At 45.0% G+C, this 22,080-nt stretch overlaps 1 protein-coding gene across 1 annotated transcript in view; it reads left to right on the forward strand.

Moving 5' to 3' along the window:
• Window positions 1–22,080, forward strand: part of LOC126176648 (arylsulfatase B-like) — a 108,344-nt gene that overhangs the window by 72,760 nt on the left and 13,504 nt on the right. The window contains exons 7-8 of the mRNA XM_049923806.1: window positions 10,028–10,163; window positions 20,828–20,986. Of these exons, the coding sequence (XP_049779763.1) occupies window positions 10,028–10,163; window positions 20,828–20,986 (295 nt within the window). The remainder of the gene's footprint in view (window positions 1–10,027; window positions 10,164–20,827; window positions 20,987–22,080) is intronic.

Genomic DNA, 22,080 nt, shown 5'->3' on the forward strand with positions numbered 1-22,080 from the left:
TCTGCGGGCACTGATGGTGAGATATCGGTCTTCTTGTGGTTTTTGCACTTTGGACGTATCGTACTGTAGCATCTGGACACGTTTCCTGTCTGCTGGAATCGTTACCACAATCTTGAGATCACACATTGCGGCAAACGGAGGGCCCGTGCTGCGAGCTGCTGTGTTTGACCAGCCTCCAGTCGCCCTGGTATTCTACCCCTCATAACGTCATCAATATGTGTCCTTTGAGTCGTTTTCAACACACAGTCACCATTAGCACGTCTGAAAACGTCTGCAGAATTACTCGCTGCACCGTACTCTGACATGCACCAATACACCTCTGCGTATGTGGACTGCTGCCAGCGCCACCGTGCGACGACTGCAAGTTAATTGCACCGCATAGTCATACACCGAGGTGATTTAAACCCGCAAACCACCCACCAGAGCGTTGTCTCACCATGTATCAGCATTATCCTTAATTTATGTGCATGAGTGTACATAATGTCTGCTTTCTCCTTGGCACGCTGCACCTACCAGCAGGACAATGTACAGTGGCACACAGGTCGCAGTGTACGTTCGTACTTCGAAGAGTACCAAGATCAGTCAACCGCACTGCTTTGGACATCAAACTCCCGGATTTAAGCCCAGTCAATAATCTGTCAGACCATCTCAGTCGGAGTGTTTACGCCATAAATCTTCAACGGAGAAACCTAGCGCAGTTGGCCTGGGGAAGGGAATCGGCATGGTTTCCTACCCCTTTAGGTACCATCCAGAAACTTAGTGATTCTCTTCCTGCTCGCCCGGGCTGCAAAACTCCGTTATTGAAGATTGCGATGGGTAATCACACTCAACCGTGTTTGTGCTATGTATGGCAGCTGTTTGTGCACGGCAGAATACACACTGCTTTGTCGCTACTACCACACCAGCAAGCGCTGCCGCACACTTGTTTACCGCCAGGGCACAGAGCAGCAGACGGAGTACAAGCCAAGTGCCGCAGCTGCCGCAACCTCGTATCTACTGAATCATCCGTTCTTACAAGGGAACCTCCCCATCGCACCCCCCTCAGATTTAGTTATAAGTTGGCACAGTGGATAGGCCTTGAAAAACTGAACACAGATCAATCGAGAAAACAGGAAGAAGTTGGGTGGAACTATGATAAAAATAAGCAATATATACAAACTGAGTAGTCCATGTGCAGAATAGCAACATCTAGGATAATGTCAGTTCAGCAGTGCCGTGGTCCCGTGGTTAGCGAGAGCAACTGCGGAATGAGAGGTCCTTGGTTCAAGTCTTCCCTCGAGCGTAAATTTTAATTTTTTATTTTCAGATAATTATTATCTGTCCCTCTTTTGGGAGTGATTATCAAATCCACAATAAAACCTAAATCGGGCAAGGTAGAAGAATCTTTTTCCCCGTTCACCAAGTGTACAAGTTAGGTGGGTCGACAACATATTCCTGTCATGTGACGCACATGCCGTCACCAGTGTCGTATAGAATATATCAGACGTGTTTTCCTGTGGAGGAATCGGTTGACCTATGACCTTGCGATCAAATGTTCTCGGTTCCCATTAGAGAGGCACGTCCTTTCGTCTAATAATCGCAAAGTTTTCGGTGCGGTCGCAAAACACAGACACTAAACTTATGACAGTGAACAGAGACGTCAATGAACGAACGGATAGATCATTACTTTGCGAAAATAAAGAGAGTAAACTTTTCACTCAAGGGAAGATTTGAACCAAGGACCTCTCGTTCCGTAACTGCTCACGCTCACCACGGGACCACGGCGCTCCTGAGCTTACTCTGTCCTTGATGTTTCATATCTTGGACATGGACTACTCAGTTTGTATATTTTGCTTATTCTTTTCATAGTTCCACACAACTTCTTCCTGTTTTCTCGATTGATCTGTGTTCAGTTTTTCAAGGCCTATCCACTGTGCCAACTTATAACTAAGTCTGAGGGGGGTGCGATGGGGATGTTCCCTTGTTAGAAGCAGCGTCAGCTAGGACAGTTACTGAATGCCGCCCAACGCCCCTATAACAGCTGATTCGCAACGGCTCGGCGTCCAGTGTTTCTATTTCTCTTCGTATCATTATGCAGAAGTATTTCAAAGCGATCTGAATTGAATGTGGAGAATCCTTTCGTAAGCTATCATCACTCTCTAGAAGTTGCACTAAATTATCGATTTGTGAATATTGAACACATCATTGCTTCTGGTTCAAATGGTTCTAAGCACTATGGGACTTTATATCTATGGTCATCAGTCCCCTAGACTTAGAACTACTTAAACCTAACTAACCTCAGGACATCAGATACATCCATGCCGGAGGTAGGATTCGAACCTTCGACCGTAGCAGCAGCGCGGTTCCGGAGTGAAGCGCGTAAAACCGCTCGGCCACAACTGCCGGCGTATCATTGCTTCTCTCACAACCGACCTCTGTTAGTAACCGGTGACTCTGGGACCTCAGTGGAGGCAGGTGGCTCGCTTCACCTTGTCTGTAAGCCGAAAATGTGACGCTTCATATCGTTGATGGTTTCTCGTACAAACTGCGTCATTGAGGGTGGCTGGTCCGTCCACGAGCGCGTTCGCTGGCTCGCTCTGTCACCACTGGAGTAAGGAATTAGAACTTCTATCAACATTACTCATATTGCCAAAGGCTATCATACTGCCTCTCATTTAAGACGATTGTGTACTTTTCTTCTCGCGGTATGAACCTGCGACCACTAAGGACTTATTGTAGCCACCTTACGACAAGCACTTGGGATTACGTTGCAAAACTAGTTTATTTCTTGGGCGCAGTATCTTCCTCTGCCGTTTTTATTCCGTCTGCTAATTATAAGGTGATACTGAAGCTACACTACAGTGAAACTACGGTTGCGGATTTCTAACTAGTAGGCGATCGCGGATCATTCACTTCACTCGTAACTCGTTTAGCCGCCAATTGCTAGTTCTACATGTGTTCAGGCCCATATGAACATCACTACTTCCTGTGATCTTCCTTTAGCATTACTTACACCTGCGGTCTTTTTGTAATCAGAATTACTCAATCATTTTTTATATAATTGTTACGTCAGTAACTGGTTCTTACGCACGCTGCGGCCCCAGCTAATGGTTACATATCCTTACATTAATATCTACACTTGGAAACCCACTACCTTCGCTGTAATTTTTCACCTTAATACAGAATTTCAGTCAAAATGGTAAATTCAGGAGGTGATATGTATATAAGATCGTCCCATACTGGGTATTAAAATGCAATAATTTGAGGAATTCAAATGCATATGATAAAGCAAGAAAACATTTATGTTTATTATCATTACCATTCACAATTGGGCGTGTTGGAGGAAGGAGGGGGCCGGAATACATCACTTTACGTCATCCCTTAACAGATTCAGTACTACGCACGTGCGTATGTGGCTGTTTTGATGTTACGATGGCTTGTCGATTTCCCACAGAATCATGTTTGGTGTTGAGTGGCTATTAGTTGACTGTGAGCAACTTCATCTGTATGTCTCAAGACTTCTTGCGGAGCTGCCCTGAGCAGCATCACTTATTTCTCTTTCCCTTCATCCCACATAATTCTTCTCCAGGTAAAATGCCACCCGGATTTCGACATGCTGTTACTAACCACGCCCAAGGCAACTACTGTCTGCCGTTATAGGCTCGCAGAGTCGGTGAGAATGGTATGTTTGGAATCTGAGGGAACCACAGACGGAGGCTTAGGGCTTCAGGCATCAGTCCATAGGGCAGTCCATCATCAGGCCGTATGAAAGACAACCCGACACTCACTGTAAAACGAGGCTACCACAAAGAGATAATATACAAGGGAAGCTATGTAAAGATCCCACTCGAATCGTGAAAACTGTTTTGACAATAACTTCACATACCTCGAGAAAGCAAAGTCAGAAAACGTCACACAAAACAGCATGGAAATCATGACACTCGTGAACCTCCTGAAAGGACCTGAGACACTCAGATAACCTAAAAATTAAATTAAAATCATCACTCAAGTAAAGCTCCAAAATTTGAACTCTACATGATCTCCTAAAGATTTCTGAGTGTTCCAGCTCTAGATGATCTCCAAAAGATTTCCGAATGCTCCGACTGGTCGATTCATCCAACTCCTGTAACTCATTATCTGATCCATCTGACGAAAAGATGCCACTGTGTCCTCATTCATCCTGAGGTCACCGCTGGTCGGCAGTTGTGTTCATTCTCCGCCACTGTGCCTTACAGGATGTTGAACGTCTCGTCATATAGTCTTCGTCACTGGTTGGATGAATATGCAGTCTCAAACAATTATCGGTCGACAGTGGCTGACCAATCCTGTCAGTCTTCGTACAGGGTCTCAAACTTATCATTTTATGTTGAAAACCGCAGAGAGTTCCTTCAGGTGTCCTTCTGCGTTCCCGAGTTGTCAAGAAAGCGGCAGGCCAACAGCAAGCCTCAGATCCTCGATGCTCGGAGGAGTCTGCCAGTTTATAGTCAGTCTTTAAACGGGACAACGCTTTCAAAGCGAAGGAAACCCTTTAGTTAAACTGTATTGTTCCACCTTTCTGGCTTTCAGGAAAGTATCGTCGTTTCCAGAAGTTGCTTAATTTGAGCCCTTCGTCCTGAGCATCTGGCTGTGAAATATTACTCTACAATCCTGTCTACTTATGTGCGGATGTGTAGCTTTAGTTTCTGTTTCTCTATCAATTGCTTCATATCTTTCTTCCGCAAGTGGTTCACTTTATGTGTTCTACTATGCAGCTTGGCACTCTGATTAGGGAATTTTGGGAGCAGTCGCACACTGCCAAGTTGTGGATTCCCAAGGTACAGCGCAGGTGAATATACACGGTAGAGTCACACTGGTGTGACAACCGCGTGTGTTAGACGTCAAAGCGCTGTAACCCCTCACAGACAGCAGTTGGCAGTAGCACCACTGTGGGTATACAAAGCAATTATGTTGGGGGTACTCAGAAATCGTTTCGCCATTTACGTAATGCGGAAACAGAGCGATTTAGCTGACGTTCAACTGGCCACGGTTGGAAGGATTTCCGAAACGGCTAGTTTTGTAAACAGTTTATGTGCCGCCGTAATTGAAGTATAACGTGCATGGCGAAATGTCGCTATCAAAAACCTGCTCCGAGGCAAGTGTGGTGAGCTTTAAGATTGTAAGGGTGAAAGAAAGGCTGTGAAGAGGCATACGTGCAACTGTTGAGCAACCGACCTCCGAGATGAACCAATGGACTACCAAAGTTTTCTCCGCAACCACCGTTCAGGGAACGTTACTGCTTACGGGCTACCGCATCAACCGCCTTGTTGATATACCAATGCTGACCACTGTTCATCGGGGAAAAAGGTTGGAATTTGCACGCCAATGCCGCCACAGAGTTTACACTGAGTGTTGACAGATGACCGTTTCAGGTGACTCGCGTTTTATGCCCCATTGTACAGATAGCCGTTGGGAGTATTGCGTCAAACATCTGAAAGAAATCATCCTGTGATAATCGTCGTTAGGTTCCAGACTGGACCAATATGGTGCGGAGAGTGTTTTCCCTGGGTGACCTCGTCATTCTGGAAGGCACAAGGCATCTATCCTTGGGGGCCATGTCCACTCCCTCACGCAGTTGGTTCTTCCTCGGTAGGTTGGCATCTACCAGACACACAAAGGAACATGTCACACATCTCTCAGTGTACGTACGTGGTTGGAAGGGCATAAGGATGAATCTGCCGCACTGCTCTGTCCACCAAACTGGTCGAATTAAAATCCAGTCGAGAATCTGTGGGACCACCTCGATCCGGCTATTCACGCCTTGGATCCTCACCCGAGAATCCTAGTGCGGCTGGCCACGGCAATGGGGTTGGCACCCCTGTCGGTACTTCCCAGAATTTCAGAGACTCTTCTCCTGCACGTCTCGAAGCAGTCCGCCGTGCAAAAGTTAGTTATTCAGCTAGTCACATTTGATTGGACGGTGTAGTTTAGTTTGTATAGGTTAGTTATTTACGCGTTCCTTGTAGCATGGCCATGATGAAAGTTATCGCAAATTTACACGTAGTTCAATAAGCTCATTTCCATGGCGGAAGGTGGTTGCTATGCTCTGCATCACGTACTCCTAAGTATGGGCTGAAAGCTTCTACGAATGAAAGAATTTTTTCTTTTTAATTGGGTAGTGGCATCCCGTCTTTAGGGCCTTCAGCGATAACGGAACAACCACACGTCGTACTATCACTAAAGTTACCAGTGCGTTTTACGTTTGCAGGTAATGAAAGACAAATACCCTAAACACACAATGTGATCCAATGTATCCACCCACTTGTTGGCGGTCATTAGTGTGGTGTGCTTTCATTCTTCACCTTGAGGACTGCTAGAACTGTTGTCTGAATGTCTTTGGGGGAATGGCAGAACATTCTTTCTTAAGAACGGCAACCAGAGAAGGTAGTGGCTTTGGACGCCGAGGTATGGAGAACAGTCGACGTTCTAGCTCACCCAGAAAGTTATCCATTGCGCTCAGGTCGGAGCCAGGGCAGCATAATGCGTGTCAGGAATCTTACTGTTCGCTGTGGCCGAGTGGTTCTATGGTTCTAGGGTCTTCAGTCCGGAACCGCGCTGCTGCTTCGGTCGCAGGTTCGAATCCTGCCTCGGGCAGGGATGCGTGTGATGTCCTTAGGTTAGTTGGGTTTTAAGTAGTTCTAAGTCTAGGGGACTGATGACCTCAGATGTTAAGTCCCATAGTGCTTAGAGCCACAAATCATTGCCTGATACACGCTGGTCTATAACAGATTGCATTGTCATGCTGATAGACATCATAATTGTCCCAGAATGAAAATTTCACTCTGCAGCGGAGTGTGCGCTGATATGAAACTTCCTGGCAGATTAAAACTGTGTGCCCGACCGAGACTCGAAATCGGGACCTTTGCCTTTCGCGGGCAAGTGCTCTGCCATCTGAGCTACCGAAGCACGACTCACGTCCGGTACTCACAGCTTTACTTCTGCCAGTATCTCGTCTCCTACCTCCTACCTATCCTTTTTTTCAGGGGTGCTAGTTCTGCAAGTTTCGCAGGAGAGCTTCTGTAAAGTTTGGAAGGTAGGAGACGAGATACTGGCAGAAGTAAAGCTGTGAGTACCGGACGTGAGTCGTGCTTCGGTAGCTCAGATGGTAGAGCAATTTCCCGCGAAAGGCAAAGGTCCCGAGTTCGAGTCTCGGTCGGGCACACAGTTTTAATCTGCCAGGAAGTTACCATAATTGTCTTCGAAATGTTCATCCACGCTACGCAGTACAGAATGCCGTGAAATGAGTTCATGTGCTTCCGCATTTAGCAAATTCGTAAGTGCAGAAAAGGGACCGCATCTTAACCACGAAAAAAGTACCCCTACTGGAACTCCACGTCCTCTGTAGAAAACGCAAAATGGTAGGTAACGTTCCCAGGCAAAATCCAATCCCAAACACTTCCATGGGATTGCTGCAGAGGGCAGCGTGATTCAGCACTCCAGATCATTCGTTTCCAGTCGTACACTGTCCATTGATGTGGCTCTTTACACCATCTCAAACGTTGGTCAACACTGACGTCAGAAATTTGTTTCTTAGGGAGTTGCCCCTCGGTCGTACCCCAATATTTTTAAGTCCTATGGACAGCCACTGTGGTACTTAGAGAGTTGGTAGCACTTTGTAACTAATGAGTGATTCCTTCCGGTGATTCCTTAACGCCTCTTGTCCTTCAGTACACGATGTCTGCCTGGTCTTGTTTTAGTTGTGGTTGCCCCTAGGCGTTTCCACTTCACAATCACATCACCAACAATGGACTTGGGCAGCTTTAGAGGGATGACTAATCCACTTCCGAAGTTACTGTGATCTGACCACTCGTTCTGCTGCTGCTTGTCTACAGACAACTGAATACTACCTGCCTGCTTTTATATTGGCGGTTCCGCCTCTCCTTACATTTTATGGTCATTTCCGCATTACATAGTGATCCAGACACTTGAGATAATTATATTTTTCTTCGTTGACTAGTCCATTCCACTTGAAATTTATTCTTCAATATGGAAAGGAAGGATATTACGGTGCCACCACAAACGCATGTCATCTCAACTTGTACAAGACACTGAAAGAAAATCAGCGTTTTCACCGAAAAATCGTAATAGGGAGAAAAGAGGATGATCACAGGATTGTTTGACTTCTGCAAACGATCTTGGCATCTTAGCTAAATCTGTAGAAACGGAACAACACAGATAAATCCCCTACAAGAACAGACTGAAAAGCAGGCCTATGTGTGGCTTTAGAAAAAAAGCAGAACATGTAACAGACACGAAAGACTCACCGACATAAGAGGCAGTTAAGTAGGTAAGGTTACAAAATTTACAAATAAAGCTGAAATAATACCGCCGAATTCTTTAGGCAAAGAAGCCTAAATTAGCAAAGGAATGGAAAATGGAAGTGGCATTTCGATTAAGAAGAAATTGTATACCATGAAATATTTATCCATAAACGTAAAACACCGCGACTGTAATACTCCTACTACACCAGAAACCTTGTACGCTTCAGAATGCCTTTAGTTAAATAAAGTCAGTCAGTTGGCTGAAACAGGAAAGGAGGAATGTCATGGGGACCGAAATGTAATGATAGGAAATGGAAATTAAGAAGTAACAGAAAAGTTTATGAAAGAATTGAATGAATACTTTATACGATGAGGAAGAGAGGGGTTGTATTCTATGGCAAATGGTTCAAATGGCTCTGAGCACTATGGGACTTAACATCTATGGTCATCAGTCCCCTAGAACTTAAAACTACTTAAACCTAACTAAGCTAAGGACATCACACACATCCATGCCCGAGGCAGGATTCGAACCTCCGACCGTAGCAGTCGCGCGGCTCCGGACTGAGCACCTAGAACCGCTAGACCACCGCGGCCGGCTGTATTCTGTGGACTACTAAAGAGGCTAGAGGAGAAAATAACAACAAAAAGAATTTTTAACATTTTGACAGGAAAGCAAACCGTCAAAGACGTGGATGAAACAAGTTTAAGGAGACTTGAGGGAATTAAAAGTAACGAAAGAAGAAATAGGAAACAGTGAAAAGTTCAGAGCAAATGTAAAGAGATTCAAGGACTTCCAGAATGAAACAAAGAAAAAGGTTGGCGCAATATGGACAGAAGAACGTAGAACACAGGGAAAGAACAAAGAACTACTAGAAAGGTAGAAAGGAGAAAAGAGAGAAAACAGAAGTTACTTCCCTCGGTCCCCGGTAGGTTGAACCAAGAATGAAACCCAAGTTTATAACAGAACAGTATTACACAGAATCACCCAGAGTATGAATTTTATCCACAGTGGATGCTGTCAAACTCCGTGACTGTTCCCTTATGGGGTGTAGAAAAATATGCGCTGCCAGTCACAATAAAAGATTATTATTTGTCACACGACCGGCTTCGGACTTGCGCTCATCTTCAGGTGTTTATACATTCATGTACATGTTTATACTGTTGGAGATCACTGTATAAATACAAAAAATATTATTTGCCGGTGACTACACAGATACAAGTGGGACAATTTTAAGTGGTAAGGCAGAATCTGACGAAAATGTATCTGTACTTACATAAAGATGAAGATCATTAATTTAGAGACATCCGCTTCATTTGCACTAATTTTCATTCAGACCACGAGCGGTTTCGTGATTTTAAAATCCCATCTTCATGTACATGCAATTATTTTATTTGTTAACACATAACACGCGGTCGAGCCAGTCAGTGCCAGAGCTCGAACCACTGCATGCTGGCGCAAACTGTCCGCCGCCGGGCAGCCGCATGGCAGGAACACCAACCGCTACTGTGCGCGCCAACATGCAATGACTGAGCGCTTGCACTGACTGGCCCGACCGCATGTTACGTGTTACGTCATACACCTGACGATGGGGTTTTAAAATGCCGAAACCGCTCGTGTTTTGAATGAACGTTAGTACAACTGAAGTGGATCTCTCTGTATTAATCATCATTCCGCTCAGTTGCGTATGTCCTACGTACCAAATTTTGTGTGCCGTCAGAATGTCCAGAGTGACGGGTGGCTCTTGTTGCAGATGAAGGCCAGCCTATGGGAGGGCGGCGTGAGAGGCGCGGCCGCCGTGTGGAGCCCGCTGCTGCAGAACACGCCCAGGGTGTCCAACCAGCTGATGCACGTCTCCGATTGGCTGCCCACGCTGTACGTCGCAGCAGGTACGTCACGAATCTGTAGCAGCTCTGTGAAGCGGTACGTCTGAGATGACGGGGTGTAAATCTGAGAAGGAAGACAACTCCAATAAGGAAGTTGCTGGCAGGTGCGAATATTATCCAACTTTCACTGCAATCCGTCACGGTTGCCAGATACTGAATTATTTACGGAAGAATGGAAAAACTGGTGGAGGCCGACCTCGGGGAAGATCAGTTACGGCCAGGGAGAAACGAAAAGCAATATCGATACTTCGACTTAGTGTAGGGCCTACGTTCAGAGAAGGCAAATCTACATTTAAAGTATTTGTAACTTTAGGGAAAGCTTTTGAGAACGTTGGCCAAATTATAGTCTTTGAAATTATGAAGGTAACAGGGTTGAGGTACGGGGAACACAGAAACCAGACTGCAGTCGTAAGAGCCGAAGGATATCAAACAGAAGCGATAGACGAAAAGTGAGGGAGGGAGTTGTGAAATATTCCCGACGTTATTTCATGTGTGCATTGAGAAAACTGTGGAGGAAACGAGGAGAAATTGATTACCGTTTTCGTCAAACTTAACGACTACAAAATTTGCAAAAATGAGCTTTATATGTATTCGAGTACTTGTAAGACAAATACATTACAGTACACGGAATTTTCTAAATCTTACTACTTGCTTGTTTAATTTTGCACGAAAACTGCGGAAATTTTCTAAAATCGACATCGACAAAAAATGAGTTTTTCCAAATTTGAAGTTATGATTAGTTTTGAGCAAAGTGGCTCACTAGTACCCAGTCAGGAGTCACAGTTCATACATCTTGATAGGATATTTGATATCATTGAAAAGGAACTGAGAAAAGGTGATACCGTAACTTTACCATCACAGTATCTTACGGTTCTGAGCCACCATGGTGCCTGTATGGATCTGGGCGAAGGCTGGCATGTGTGTCATATCAAGATCACTAGTAAGAGATTAATAAAAGCGAAACTACCATTCAAAATATGTGAAGCCAGAAAGAAAGCAAACAACAAAGGTAGTTCAATCTGCAAAATCGAAACAACGTGTGTTTCCTCCTCGATCAATGTTGAAGTGAAGAAAACTAATATACATAGTTTCAGGGGTCTTTATCAGTTAGCTATAGCAAAGCTATATAAAAAAAACTAATGGTTTATTTGGATACATCATCAAAAAAAGACATAGAGTTCTATGGAAAGGCCCTAGAGTGTTCCGATGAACATGTCTATGAAAATAATGTTCAGTAACATAATGAAACAATTTATTGAATTATTATTTATTCAATAGTATCAAATAAACTAGAACATTACTGCTGTAAAATAATTAATCTGTAGATGCCCAGTTTTGCAAAGATTCATGATTTTCTACATCTTTTTTATTTATAAATGAAAACTAATAGAAATGTTTTCCATCAGTGTTACGTATCTAGACTTCATTTTTTAAATATAATTTAGAGAATTATCAGCAATGCACACTGTTCAATTAGTTCAATAAATTGTGTTTCCTGAAAATTTTGCTTTTGTTAGGTGTCGACTTTACGATGCTTAATTAGAAAAAGAAATTAAATCCCATGGATTACGACACTTAATTAGAAAAGGAATAAAGCCCAACGATGAAATGGTAATTCTGTATGTGGAAGAGCAGTTGAAGGAAAGGATAGTGTCTAGAAAGAGGTTACAAAAGTAAAACTACAGTAACGCGAAGAATTACAGTTACATAAGGCTGACTAAGGGAATTACATTAGGTAAAGTGCAAAATTATTAGACGAGTTTCGGTATTAGAGCAGCAAAGTAACTGGCACAATTCGAGAGAGCATACAATATGAACTGGAATCAGCAAAGAAAACACTCCCGAGAAAGAGAAATTTGTTAACAACGAATATTAATTTCGATGTACCCGCCTGGATACACGAGAGCGCTAACAGACCCGCTTACGATATACGGGCAGACGAACAGGCCCCGTATAACATGTATATCACGGATTAACGACGAGGGCTGGTGAGTCGACCAGTCTAGATGTGGTTTTTAGGCAATTTTCCATATTCGGCTATGTGTGTACCGGGATAATTCCCACGTCCCACCTTGGATACACACTAAACGCGTAGAAAACGTTGTACCACTTGCACTATTCTAGACACAGACACGTGTGGTAGAAAGATTTTTTCCCTAGGGGAGCGGTTGCGTCACGAATGGCATCCGGGCACGAACACTGCCAAATCCAACGTACCTACGTTGACCCCATAGGGACGCGGGAAAAGCTGAAGGAGAAAGAAGGACATATAATGTTATTTGGTCTGGAGTGTGGCCTTCTACAGGTGCGAAGGGAATAAATGGAAATGAACGTTTGGCGTCATTGGGCGGTAGGCCCCTTACGGAGAAGGTCTTATTATATTCGAAGCCACATTAGGCGACCTGCCCGCGGGATAGGGACGAAATGATGATGAAGACAATACAATATCCAATGCCTGAGTGGAGAAAATCCCCGACCCAGCCGGGAATCGAACCAGGGCCCGTAGGACGGCAATCTGTCACGCTGACCACTCAGCTATCGGGGTGGACCAAAGGGAATAGAAGCTTGTTAAACGTGCTGCTACAGAATATTGTTGACAATTGGATGGGTAGATCGAATTATTGATGAAGAGGTACTGAGTCGAACTGGGCAACAAAGAAATCCAATGCACAATTTCCCTGAAAGAAGCGACCGATTGATGGGATGTATCTTGAAGCATCAAGAAATCGTTAGCTTGGCACTGTAAGAAAGTGTGGGGATAAAAATAATTGAGAGAGACCAAGTCTCCGACAAAGCAAGCAGATTCAAATCGATGCAGAAATAAGCAGAAAGCACAGGACAGACTTACGTAGAGAGCTGTACCTGACCAGTCTTCGGCCTCAGGGCCACAACAGGAAAGAACCGAATACTAAGTGCACTTCTTTTGGAAGCATTCAATTTATTCTGCTAGGTTTCTCCAGAATATTGCATTAACAGGCATGTATTATCATCGACGGCGAATGTTCGTCAGAGACAAGGTTATCGTCAGGACTTCCTTAGGGAATATATATATATATATACTCCTGGAAATTGAAATAAGAACACCGTGAATTCATTGTCCCAGGAAGGGGAAACTTTATTGACACATTCCTGGGGTCAGATACATCACATGATCACACTGACAGAACCACAGGCACATAGACACAGGCAACAGAGCATGCACAATGTCGACACTAGTACAGTGTATATCCACCTTTCGCAGCAATGCAGGCTGCTATTCTCCCATGGAGACGATCGTAGAGATGCTGGATGTAGTCCTGTGGAACGGCTTGCCATGCCATTTCCACCTGGCGCCTCAGTTGGACCAGCGTTCGTGCTGGAAGTGCAGACCGCATGAGACGACGCTTCATCCTGTCCCAGACATGCTCAATGGGGGACAGATCCGGAGATCTTGCTGGCCAGGGTAGTTGACTTACACCTTCTAGAGCACGTTGGGTGGCACGGGATACATGCGGACGTGCATTGTCCTGTTGGAACAGCAAGTTCTCTTGCCGGTCTAGGAATGGTAGAACGATGGGTTCGATGACGGTTTGGATGTACCGTGCACTATTCAGTGTCCCCTCGACGATCACCAGTGGTGTACGACCAGTGTAGGAGATCGCTCCCCACACCATGATGCCGGGTGTTGGCCCTGTGTGCCTCGGTCGTATGCAGTCCTGATTGTGGCGCTCACCTGCACGGCGCCAAACACGCATACGACCATCATTGGCACCAAGGCAGAAGCGACTCTCATCGCTGAAGACGACACGTCTCCATTCGTCCCTCCATTCACGCCTGTCGCGACACCACTGGAGGCGGGCTGCACGATGTTGGGGCGTGAGCGGAAGACGGCCTAACGGTGTGCGGGACCGTAGCCCAGCTTCATGGAGACGGTTGCGAATGGTCCTCGCCGATACCCCAGGAGCAACAGCGTCCCTAATTTGCTGGGAAGTGGCGGTGCGGTCCCCTACGGCACTGTGTGGGATCCTACGGTCTTGGCGTGCATCCGTGCGTCGCTGCGGTCCGGTCCCAGGTCGACGGGCACGTGCACCTTTCGCCGACCACTGGCGACAACATCGATGTACTGTGGAGACCTCACGCCCCACGTGTTGAGCAATTCGGCGGTACGTCCACCCGGCCTCCCGCATGCCCACTATACGGCCTCGCTCAAAGTCCGTCAACTGCACATACGGTTCACGTCCACGCTGTCGCGGCATGCTACCAGTGTTAAAGACTGCGATGGAGCTCCGTATGCCACGGCAAACTGGCTGACACTGACGGCGGCGGTGCACAAATGCTGCGCAGCCAGCGCCATTCGACGGCCAACACCGCGGTTCCTGGTGTGTCCGCTGTGCCGTGCATGTGATCATTGCTTGTACAGCCCTCTCGCAGTGTCCGGAGCAAGTATGGTGGGTCTGACATACCGGTGTCAATGTGTTCTTTTTTCCATTTCCAGGAGTGTATGTATGTTCTGGCGGACACGGTGGGTAGTAGTCAGCGATTGTTCTGCTGATGATGCTCTGGTGTACAGGATGACTTAGACAAAATTTCTAGTTGGTGTGGTGAATAGCAGCTAGCTCTAAATTAGGAAAATGTAAGATAATGCGGACGAGTAGGAAAGACAAACCCATAATATTCGGATACATCATTAGCAGTGTCCTGCTTAATAGAGCCAATTCGTTTGAATAGCTACAAAGCCATGTGAAATGGACCGAGCATGCGAGTATTGTGGCAGGGATTTGAGAATTTTTAGGAGAGTGTGGTTCACCTGGAAAGGAGACCACATTGAGCACGCTTGTGTGACCTATTCATGAGTACTGCTCGAGTGTTTTCGATCCGTACTAGATCGGATTAAAGCAAGAAATGGAAGCAATTCAGATGTGGGGTACTAGATATGTTAATAGTAGATTCGAACAAGACTCAGGTGCTTCGGTAGTGCCTTGGGGAATTCAAATAGGAAACCGTGAAGGGAAGGCAACGTTCTTTTCTAGGAGCATCACTGAGAAAGTTTAGAAAAACGGCATTTGAAGCTGGCTGTAGAACGATCCTATTTGCCACCGACGTACACTTCGCGTAAGGACCAAGAAGGTATGATACGAAAAATTAGCGCTCATACAGAGGCATACAGACAGTGGTTCGGAGACGATTACAGTGAGTGTTAGAGCCAGAGGCCTTTCGTAAATGTTCTGTCTTATGTGAAAGTCCTAGGGACTGGTATGTCGGATGAGCAGTAGCGCTGTCTTGTTATAAACATGAATGACTGATCTTATTTTAATTCTGCAGGTAAATAAATAGATAAATTATCTAGGAACAACAGACAGCATACGTCACGGTAGTATCGAAAAAAATAGCAACACACACTCCGATTTTCTCTGCATGCAGTGGAGTTTCCCTTAAAGAATGTGGATTTTCTGATGACCAAATTAATGAATTTTGGGAATTAATGTAGCCAAGTAGATGAAACCAAGCCTTATCAATGAAAAAGATTCTATCAAAAACACCAACTCCATGTCTGTTGACAAACGCGATAATCATTCGCAATATGCTATTCGTTTTGCATGGTGCATACAATGTAATAGTTGCAAAGCAAAAATTTTATACGGATACGTCCCCCGTTTTCTAGTTACGGCCTTATATGCTGTCGTACGAGATACTTTAGAATCTTGCTATAATCTGCTCACTGATTCTCTTGGACTCCTGATGTCCGAAATGTCGTTAGGCTTCGGTTTCGTTAAAACTGTAGGCCTACCAGTTCGAGGTGCATCATGAACTGACCCTATCTTCTGGAATTGGCGAATTACATCACGTACAGTGTCATGATGTGGTCATTTCGAAGCAGGAAAACGCAATTTAAATTACCACCTCACATGCTTTGTAAAGTTTCCTCCTGCACAGGAAACCTCTTCCACTTCAAACTCTCTCTACAGTAGTAACCATTCTCGCTACCCCCCGTTGGAGGTTTGAGTCCTTCCTCTGGCATGGGTGTACGTGTTGTCCCTGGCGTAGGTTAGTTTAAGTTAGATCAAGTAGTGTGTAAGCCTAGGGACCGATTACCTCAGAAGTTTGGTCCCATAGGAACTTAGCACAAATTTCCCAATTTTCTGTTCTCACTACACCCAGCTTACACAAGAATGAGACAATAACAACGAAGAGCTGCAGCTCAGTCGCAACGGTCCTACCCTCGCCCTACCACTGCATGTCCACGGAACTCGTGCAGGAGGGACTTGAGTTTACTGACAACCCTCCGCGCTCTGCAAGGCGAGACACGAAAGGGTCGCTGCTCCAGAGAGACATGACGGACACACCGTAGACAATCATTTTTTCTCGCTCTGTTTGCGAGTGGAAGAGGAAAAGAACGACTAGTCGTGGTAAAGGGTACCCGCGCCACGCACCGTACGGTGGCTTGCGGGATGTGCACGTAGATGTAGATGTACGTATTCATGACAGCGAAGATTTAGAGCTGAATGCAGTAAGCTATACAGTTAGGTGACCTAGTAGCAGAACGTTCGTTTCACTGAAGCGTTCAAACAGGTGAGCACTTTCCTGAGCGCTCAAATCAGTGCGCTTTATAGACCATCTGGGATTCCACATCTACATCTACCTCCATACTCTGCAAGCTACTGTGCAGTGCCATTGCAGTGCAGTGTCATTTCCTTTCCTATTCCACTCGCAAGGAGAGAGGTACGAGTCCCGATTTCTCTCATCTTATCTTAGTTGCCGTCACGCGAAATGTAGGTTGGCGGCAGTAGAATCGATCTGCAGTTGGTTTCAAATACTGGTTCTCTGAATTTCCGCAACAGTGCCTCGCGAAAATAGCGTCGTCCCCTCTCCAAGGTCTCCCATTATAGTTCCCGAAACACCTCCGTAATATCGGCGTGCTGATCGAACGTACCAGTAACAAATCTAGCAGCCTGCCCCTGAATTTCTTCCATAGCTTCCTTTAATCTGACTTTGTATTGACCCCGAACACTCGAACAGCACTCAATAACGAGTCGTACTAGCGTTCAAGACACCGTCACCTTTACAGATGAGCTATATTTTCTCCCAACAGAACGAAGCCGAGCATTCGCCTTCCCTTCTACCAATCTGGCGTGCTGACTCCATTTGATATCGCTTTGGAACGTTATTGGATGTGACTATCAAGCAGCACGTTACGAATGCAGTATTCTAACCTTACAGGGTGGTTTTTCCTACTCATCCTCATTAACTTACATCTTTCTACATTTAGGGCAAGATTCCAGTCATCACACCAACTAAAAATTCTGTCTAAGTCACTTTGTATCACCCTACAGCTGCTAAACGCTACTACTTGATTAACCTGTGGCCGAAACACAGAACAAAACGTACATATTTTTTTAGTCTAAAAGACGGTGGCCATGTTCCCCTGCGGCAGTGTGCCTAGTCATGAAAAGCATTTCATGCATGTATATCGGGTGGGCAATACACAAAATATATTTCCTGAAAGAAAAGGTGAAGCAGCCAGCAGAGAAGGAGGAAACGAAAGGGAACTTCGCGGATTGAGAGGTTTGTAGTATTGAAACTTCTTGGAAGATTAAAACTGTGTGCACAGGCTGTGTGCACAGGCTGTGTCTAAGCAATGTCTCCGCAATATCCTTTCTTTCAGGAGTGCTAGTTCTGCAAGTTTCACAAGAGAGCTTCTGTAAAGTTTGGAAGGTAGGAGAAGAGGTACTGGTAGAAGTACAGCTGGGAGGACTGGGCGTGAATCATGCTTGGGTAGCTCAGTTGGTAGAGCACTTGCCCCCGAAAGGCAAAGGTCCCGAGTTTGCGTCTCGTTCCGGCACACAGTTTTAATCTGCCAGGAAGTTTCATATCAGCGCACACTCCGCTGCAGAGTGAAAATCTCATCCTGGTTTGTAGTATTATTTTCCGCATACAAAACCAAATCAGAACGACGCAGAACTGGCAGTATGAGGTCCAGTATTAATATGACGTTGTAGCTCCTGTGGCCTTGATGCTGGCTGCAATTCGATTGGGAAGGCGATCTACAAGCTGCTGTGATCTCTCCTGAAGCAAAGTGGCCCACAACTGTAGCAACTCGGCCTTGATACCCTGGATACTTTTGTAGCCTGCCTGGAGGGCGGCGCTTGGGTTGGATCAGCAAAAGTAAAACAAGTCAGTCCAGCTGTATGAATTTAAATTCCCTTTACTCAAGCAATAAGAATACATCACTTAAATTGAGGTGCGAAGCTGAAGCGAAGTGTCCTGGCTGGCTGCACCTGATGAAATGGGGTGAAGCAGTCGTGGAGCTCGTAGACCTCGACAGCACCGGCTAGAGGGCGCTGTCGTCTGTGTCTCCAGTAGTGCCAACCTTTGAAACTATGTGGCATCGTTACTGTCGATACCACAGATACACCATCTGGGACCCAACTGACTTCGCAAAGACGTTTTATCAAGGACAGACTTGGGGATCTTACTGCCAAACGGACTACTTCAACATCACGCAGGTAGTTCATACAGCCAAGTAACATGTTTGGAGGGGCACTGATGTGTTGAAAAATGGCGCAACGATGTTATCACATCAAAGGTACCACTCACTACCAGTCATGAGCTGGAGTGATACCCAATGGCCTCCAACACTACGACGCCAGGAGTAACCATGCTGTGCCTCTCCAAAACTGCAAGAATGGCACCTCTCCCCAAGAGGCCACCATGGTCATCGACAGTGGCCACTTGCTGCAGTGCAGAACAGACATTCATCACAGACCACAACACGAATATATTCACCAGCAAATAACGCTTCCCAGTAGCAGCAGCACCCCAAACGCAACTGATTTTGTTGTGATGCTAACGAGTATTTCTATCATTAGGATCCCATGCAATACAGCTCTAGCCCACCGTCACGTCAGAATGTTCCATTAAAAGGATATTGCACGGTTTGAACAGCCTGCCAAGTGGAGACACACAATGAGATGGAGTGCTGCTAACGCTGCTTCTCGCGTGTACTCGGGATGTCCGTGTTCTTCGTAGTGATCGTTCAACGTCTGAAGCTCTTGACGATCTTTATGTACGCCACCAGGCCTAGTATCAATATTTTACACCAACAACAATAACGCACTCTAGTGGCCGTTCTACTTGTCACTTAAAACTTCTGCTCCAATCGTTAATAAACTGGCCAGTGGTGTGTGCATGTACGAAGCTACACTAACATTCGGCCGTGTCTTCCGGGTGCTTAACATTTATTGTCAGACGCTGAATTTCATATACCTTAAGAGAGACAATCCAAGTTACATTATCATCCCCGGATCCGGAAGATAAAAGTAGCGTTGCCTATTGTAAGGTACACGAAATATCTTCTCCGTCAGTTTTATTTCTTCCGTCCTGTACCTTGTCCAGTGCCTGGCGTCGTACTTGTGACCAAATAAATAGTCTTTGGGGAAGCTCATAATTCCAAGCCTCAATCACGTACATTACTTCTGCTCCTCCTGTGGACTGACTATATCATGTTGAAGGGGTAGGGCGCTGTTATAACGGCGTACACGTCTTCCCAGCTTTCGTGTTTTAGCGGGTAATACATTTTAATAATGGTTATATTTGCTAATTGTGTTTCAAATGCTAGGATGTGCAAATAATATTTTAGAAGTTTCTTATCTTAGAATTACGAAGTAAAGTCAAAATTAATCAGAATAGCAGGCAGGCAACTCACTTTCGTATCGTCTAAATCTAAGAATAGAAGCAAATCCAGTTTCGTGAAAGGACTGCCTGAAATCTGAACTATATGGTATCTTCAGGCTCCAAGACTTTCTAAATATGTGTGATGGGACCAATCTTCTATCCATAATTGAAAGCCACCTGAAAACGAGATTTTAAGGAACTTTTGACAATTTTCTGCACGATTCTTACGACTACCGCTGAGATTGAAAGACGCTTCTCAACTCTGAAGAGGATGAAGGCAGTTCTAACAAGCGGAATGAGGGAGAGTAGGTTGAGTGCATCTCCATAGAAACGGACATGATTCAAGCCTTACATCCTTTCAATGAAAAGGTTACTGACTTCAAAGAATCCTACCGCTGTGGCCGAGTCGTTCTAGGCTCTGCATTCCGGAACCGCGCTGCTGCTACGCTCACAGGCTCCAATCCTGCCTCGGGGCCGGCCGGAGTGGCCCAGAGGTTCTAGGCGCGTAGTCTCGAACCGCGCTACCGCTACGGTCGCAGGTTAGAATCCTGCCTCGGGCATGAATGCGTGTGGTGTCCTTAGGTTAGTTAGGTTTAAGTAGTTCTAAGTTCTACGGGAATGGTGACCTCAGATGTTAAGTACCATAGAGCTTAGAGCCATTTGAACTTCAAAGATAGAAGAGTGGACCTTATGTACAGCTACGTTTCTCTGTCATGTACAGAGGACAGTGATACTTTGATTTGCAATGACGTTTTGGTGTGAACTTACATGTGATTCATATTAATTTTGTAATATTTTTCTTATGCACAGACGATTCTGGTTTCGTTTGTGGACCCACACGTATATTAGTTACGAGCCGCCTCTGCCTTGCGTATGAGAAAGTAGCTTACAAGTGTCCTGTATCTACAGAAATTCAAGTGAATCGCAAAAGACCTTTCTGTAAACAGAGTTCATTTGAAAAATGTACAGCAACGCAAACTGCGAAGTTATTTGCCTACATGGAGGTCAATTTCCAGGAGGTAATGCGTCTGCCCTCCCTGATGACCTGGACGGTATGGACATGTGGCCCGAGCTGGTTGTCGGTGGTTTCCACCCACGCACTGAGCTGCTTGTCAATATCGACGAACAGGCGGAGAACGCAGCCGTGCGTGTTGGAGACTGGAAACTCGTCAGAGGTGAGTACAAGGACGCATACTGATAGGCAGCTATACTCTTTATCCATAGATAGCGAACATTCACTCCCGTAGGGTGTATCATACAGACATATGAAACGCATATTGAAGAAAAAACATTCAGGTGCATTAAAGCTGATGTTTGTATAAGGGGCACTGTAGTAGCAGTAGTAGTAGTAGTAGTGGTAGTATTAGTAGTACAGGAGGGAAAAGAACATTGACCCAGAAAATATGTAATGCATCTCAAGCCGTATTACATCACCCACATCAGGGACACTGGATGTAAGTTCGGATGCCGTTCGGTTGCCTGTCTTGAGTTGCCTTAAATATTTTTTGAGTTAATTTTATTTTGCTCGCCCTGTACTAGTAGTAACAGTATAGTTTATGCTGTTCCACTGAGGCAGACATGTACAATTTCACTGTACACATAATAGAGCCTTTAAATAGTAAAATGTCACCAGTAGGAATTTTCTGTGACTTGTCCAAAGCATCTGATTGTGTGAATCATGACATTATGTTACAGAAATTACAATTCTATGGTATAAATGGAATAGGATATGAATGGTTTAAGTCATACCTACAGAACAGGAACTAAAAAGTTTCCTTATATGGGTCAAGTGATTTAAATAAGTTTGCCACTTCATCTAAATGGGGTGAAATTACATTAGGTGTTCTACAGGGTTCAATCATGGGCCCCCTACTGTTCTTGATATATGTGAACGAATTCCCTTCCTATCTGAAACAGGAAGCTGAACTGACACTGTTTGCTGATGATACAAGCATCATTATTAATCCAGTGAGAGAAAGTCAAATTGAAATTAATAAAAAAGAATGAGGTCTTCAGAAAAGTCATTAATTGGTTTTCTGCAAATGGAGTTGCTCTAAACTTTGAAAAAACACAGTACATCCAATTTTCTGCTGCAAAAGTGCAATTCCTTCAATAAATATAACACATCATCAGCAGTCAGTAGACAGAGTACAGCATACTAAGTTTTTGGTTGTACATATAGATGAGAATCTTGGAAAATTCATATTTTCGATCTCCTAAAGCGACTAGGTTCAGTAACTTTTGCGATCAGAATAATTGCCAATTGTGA

This window comes from Schistocerca cancellata, chromosome 3, assembly GCF_023864275.1.
Source record: "Schistocerca cancellata isolate TAMUIC-IGC-003103 chromosome 3, iqSchCanc2.1, whole genome shotgun sequence".
Taxonomy (NCBI): domain Eukaryota; kingdom Metazoa; phylum Arthropoda; class Insecta; order Orthoptera; family Acrididae; genus Schistocerca; species Schistocerca cancellata.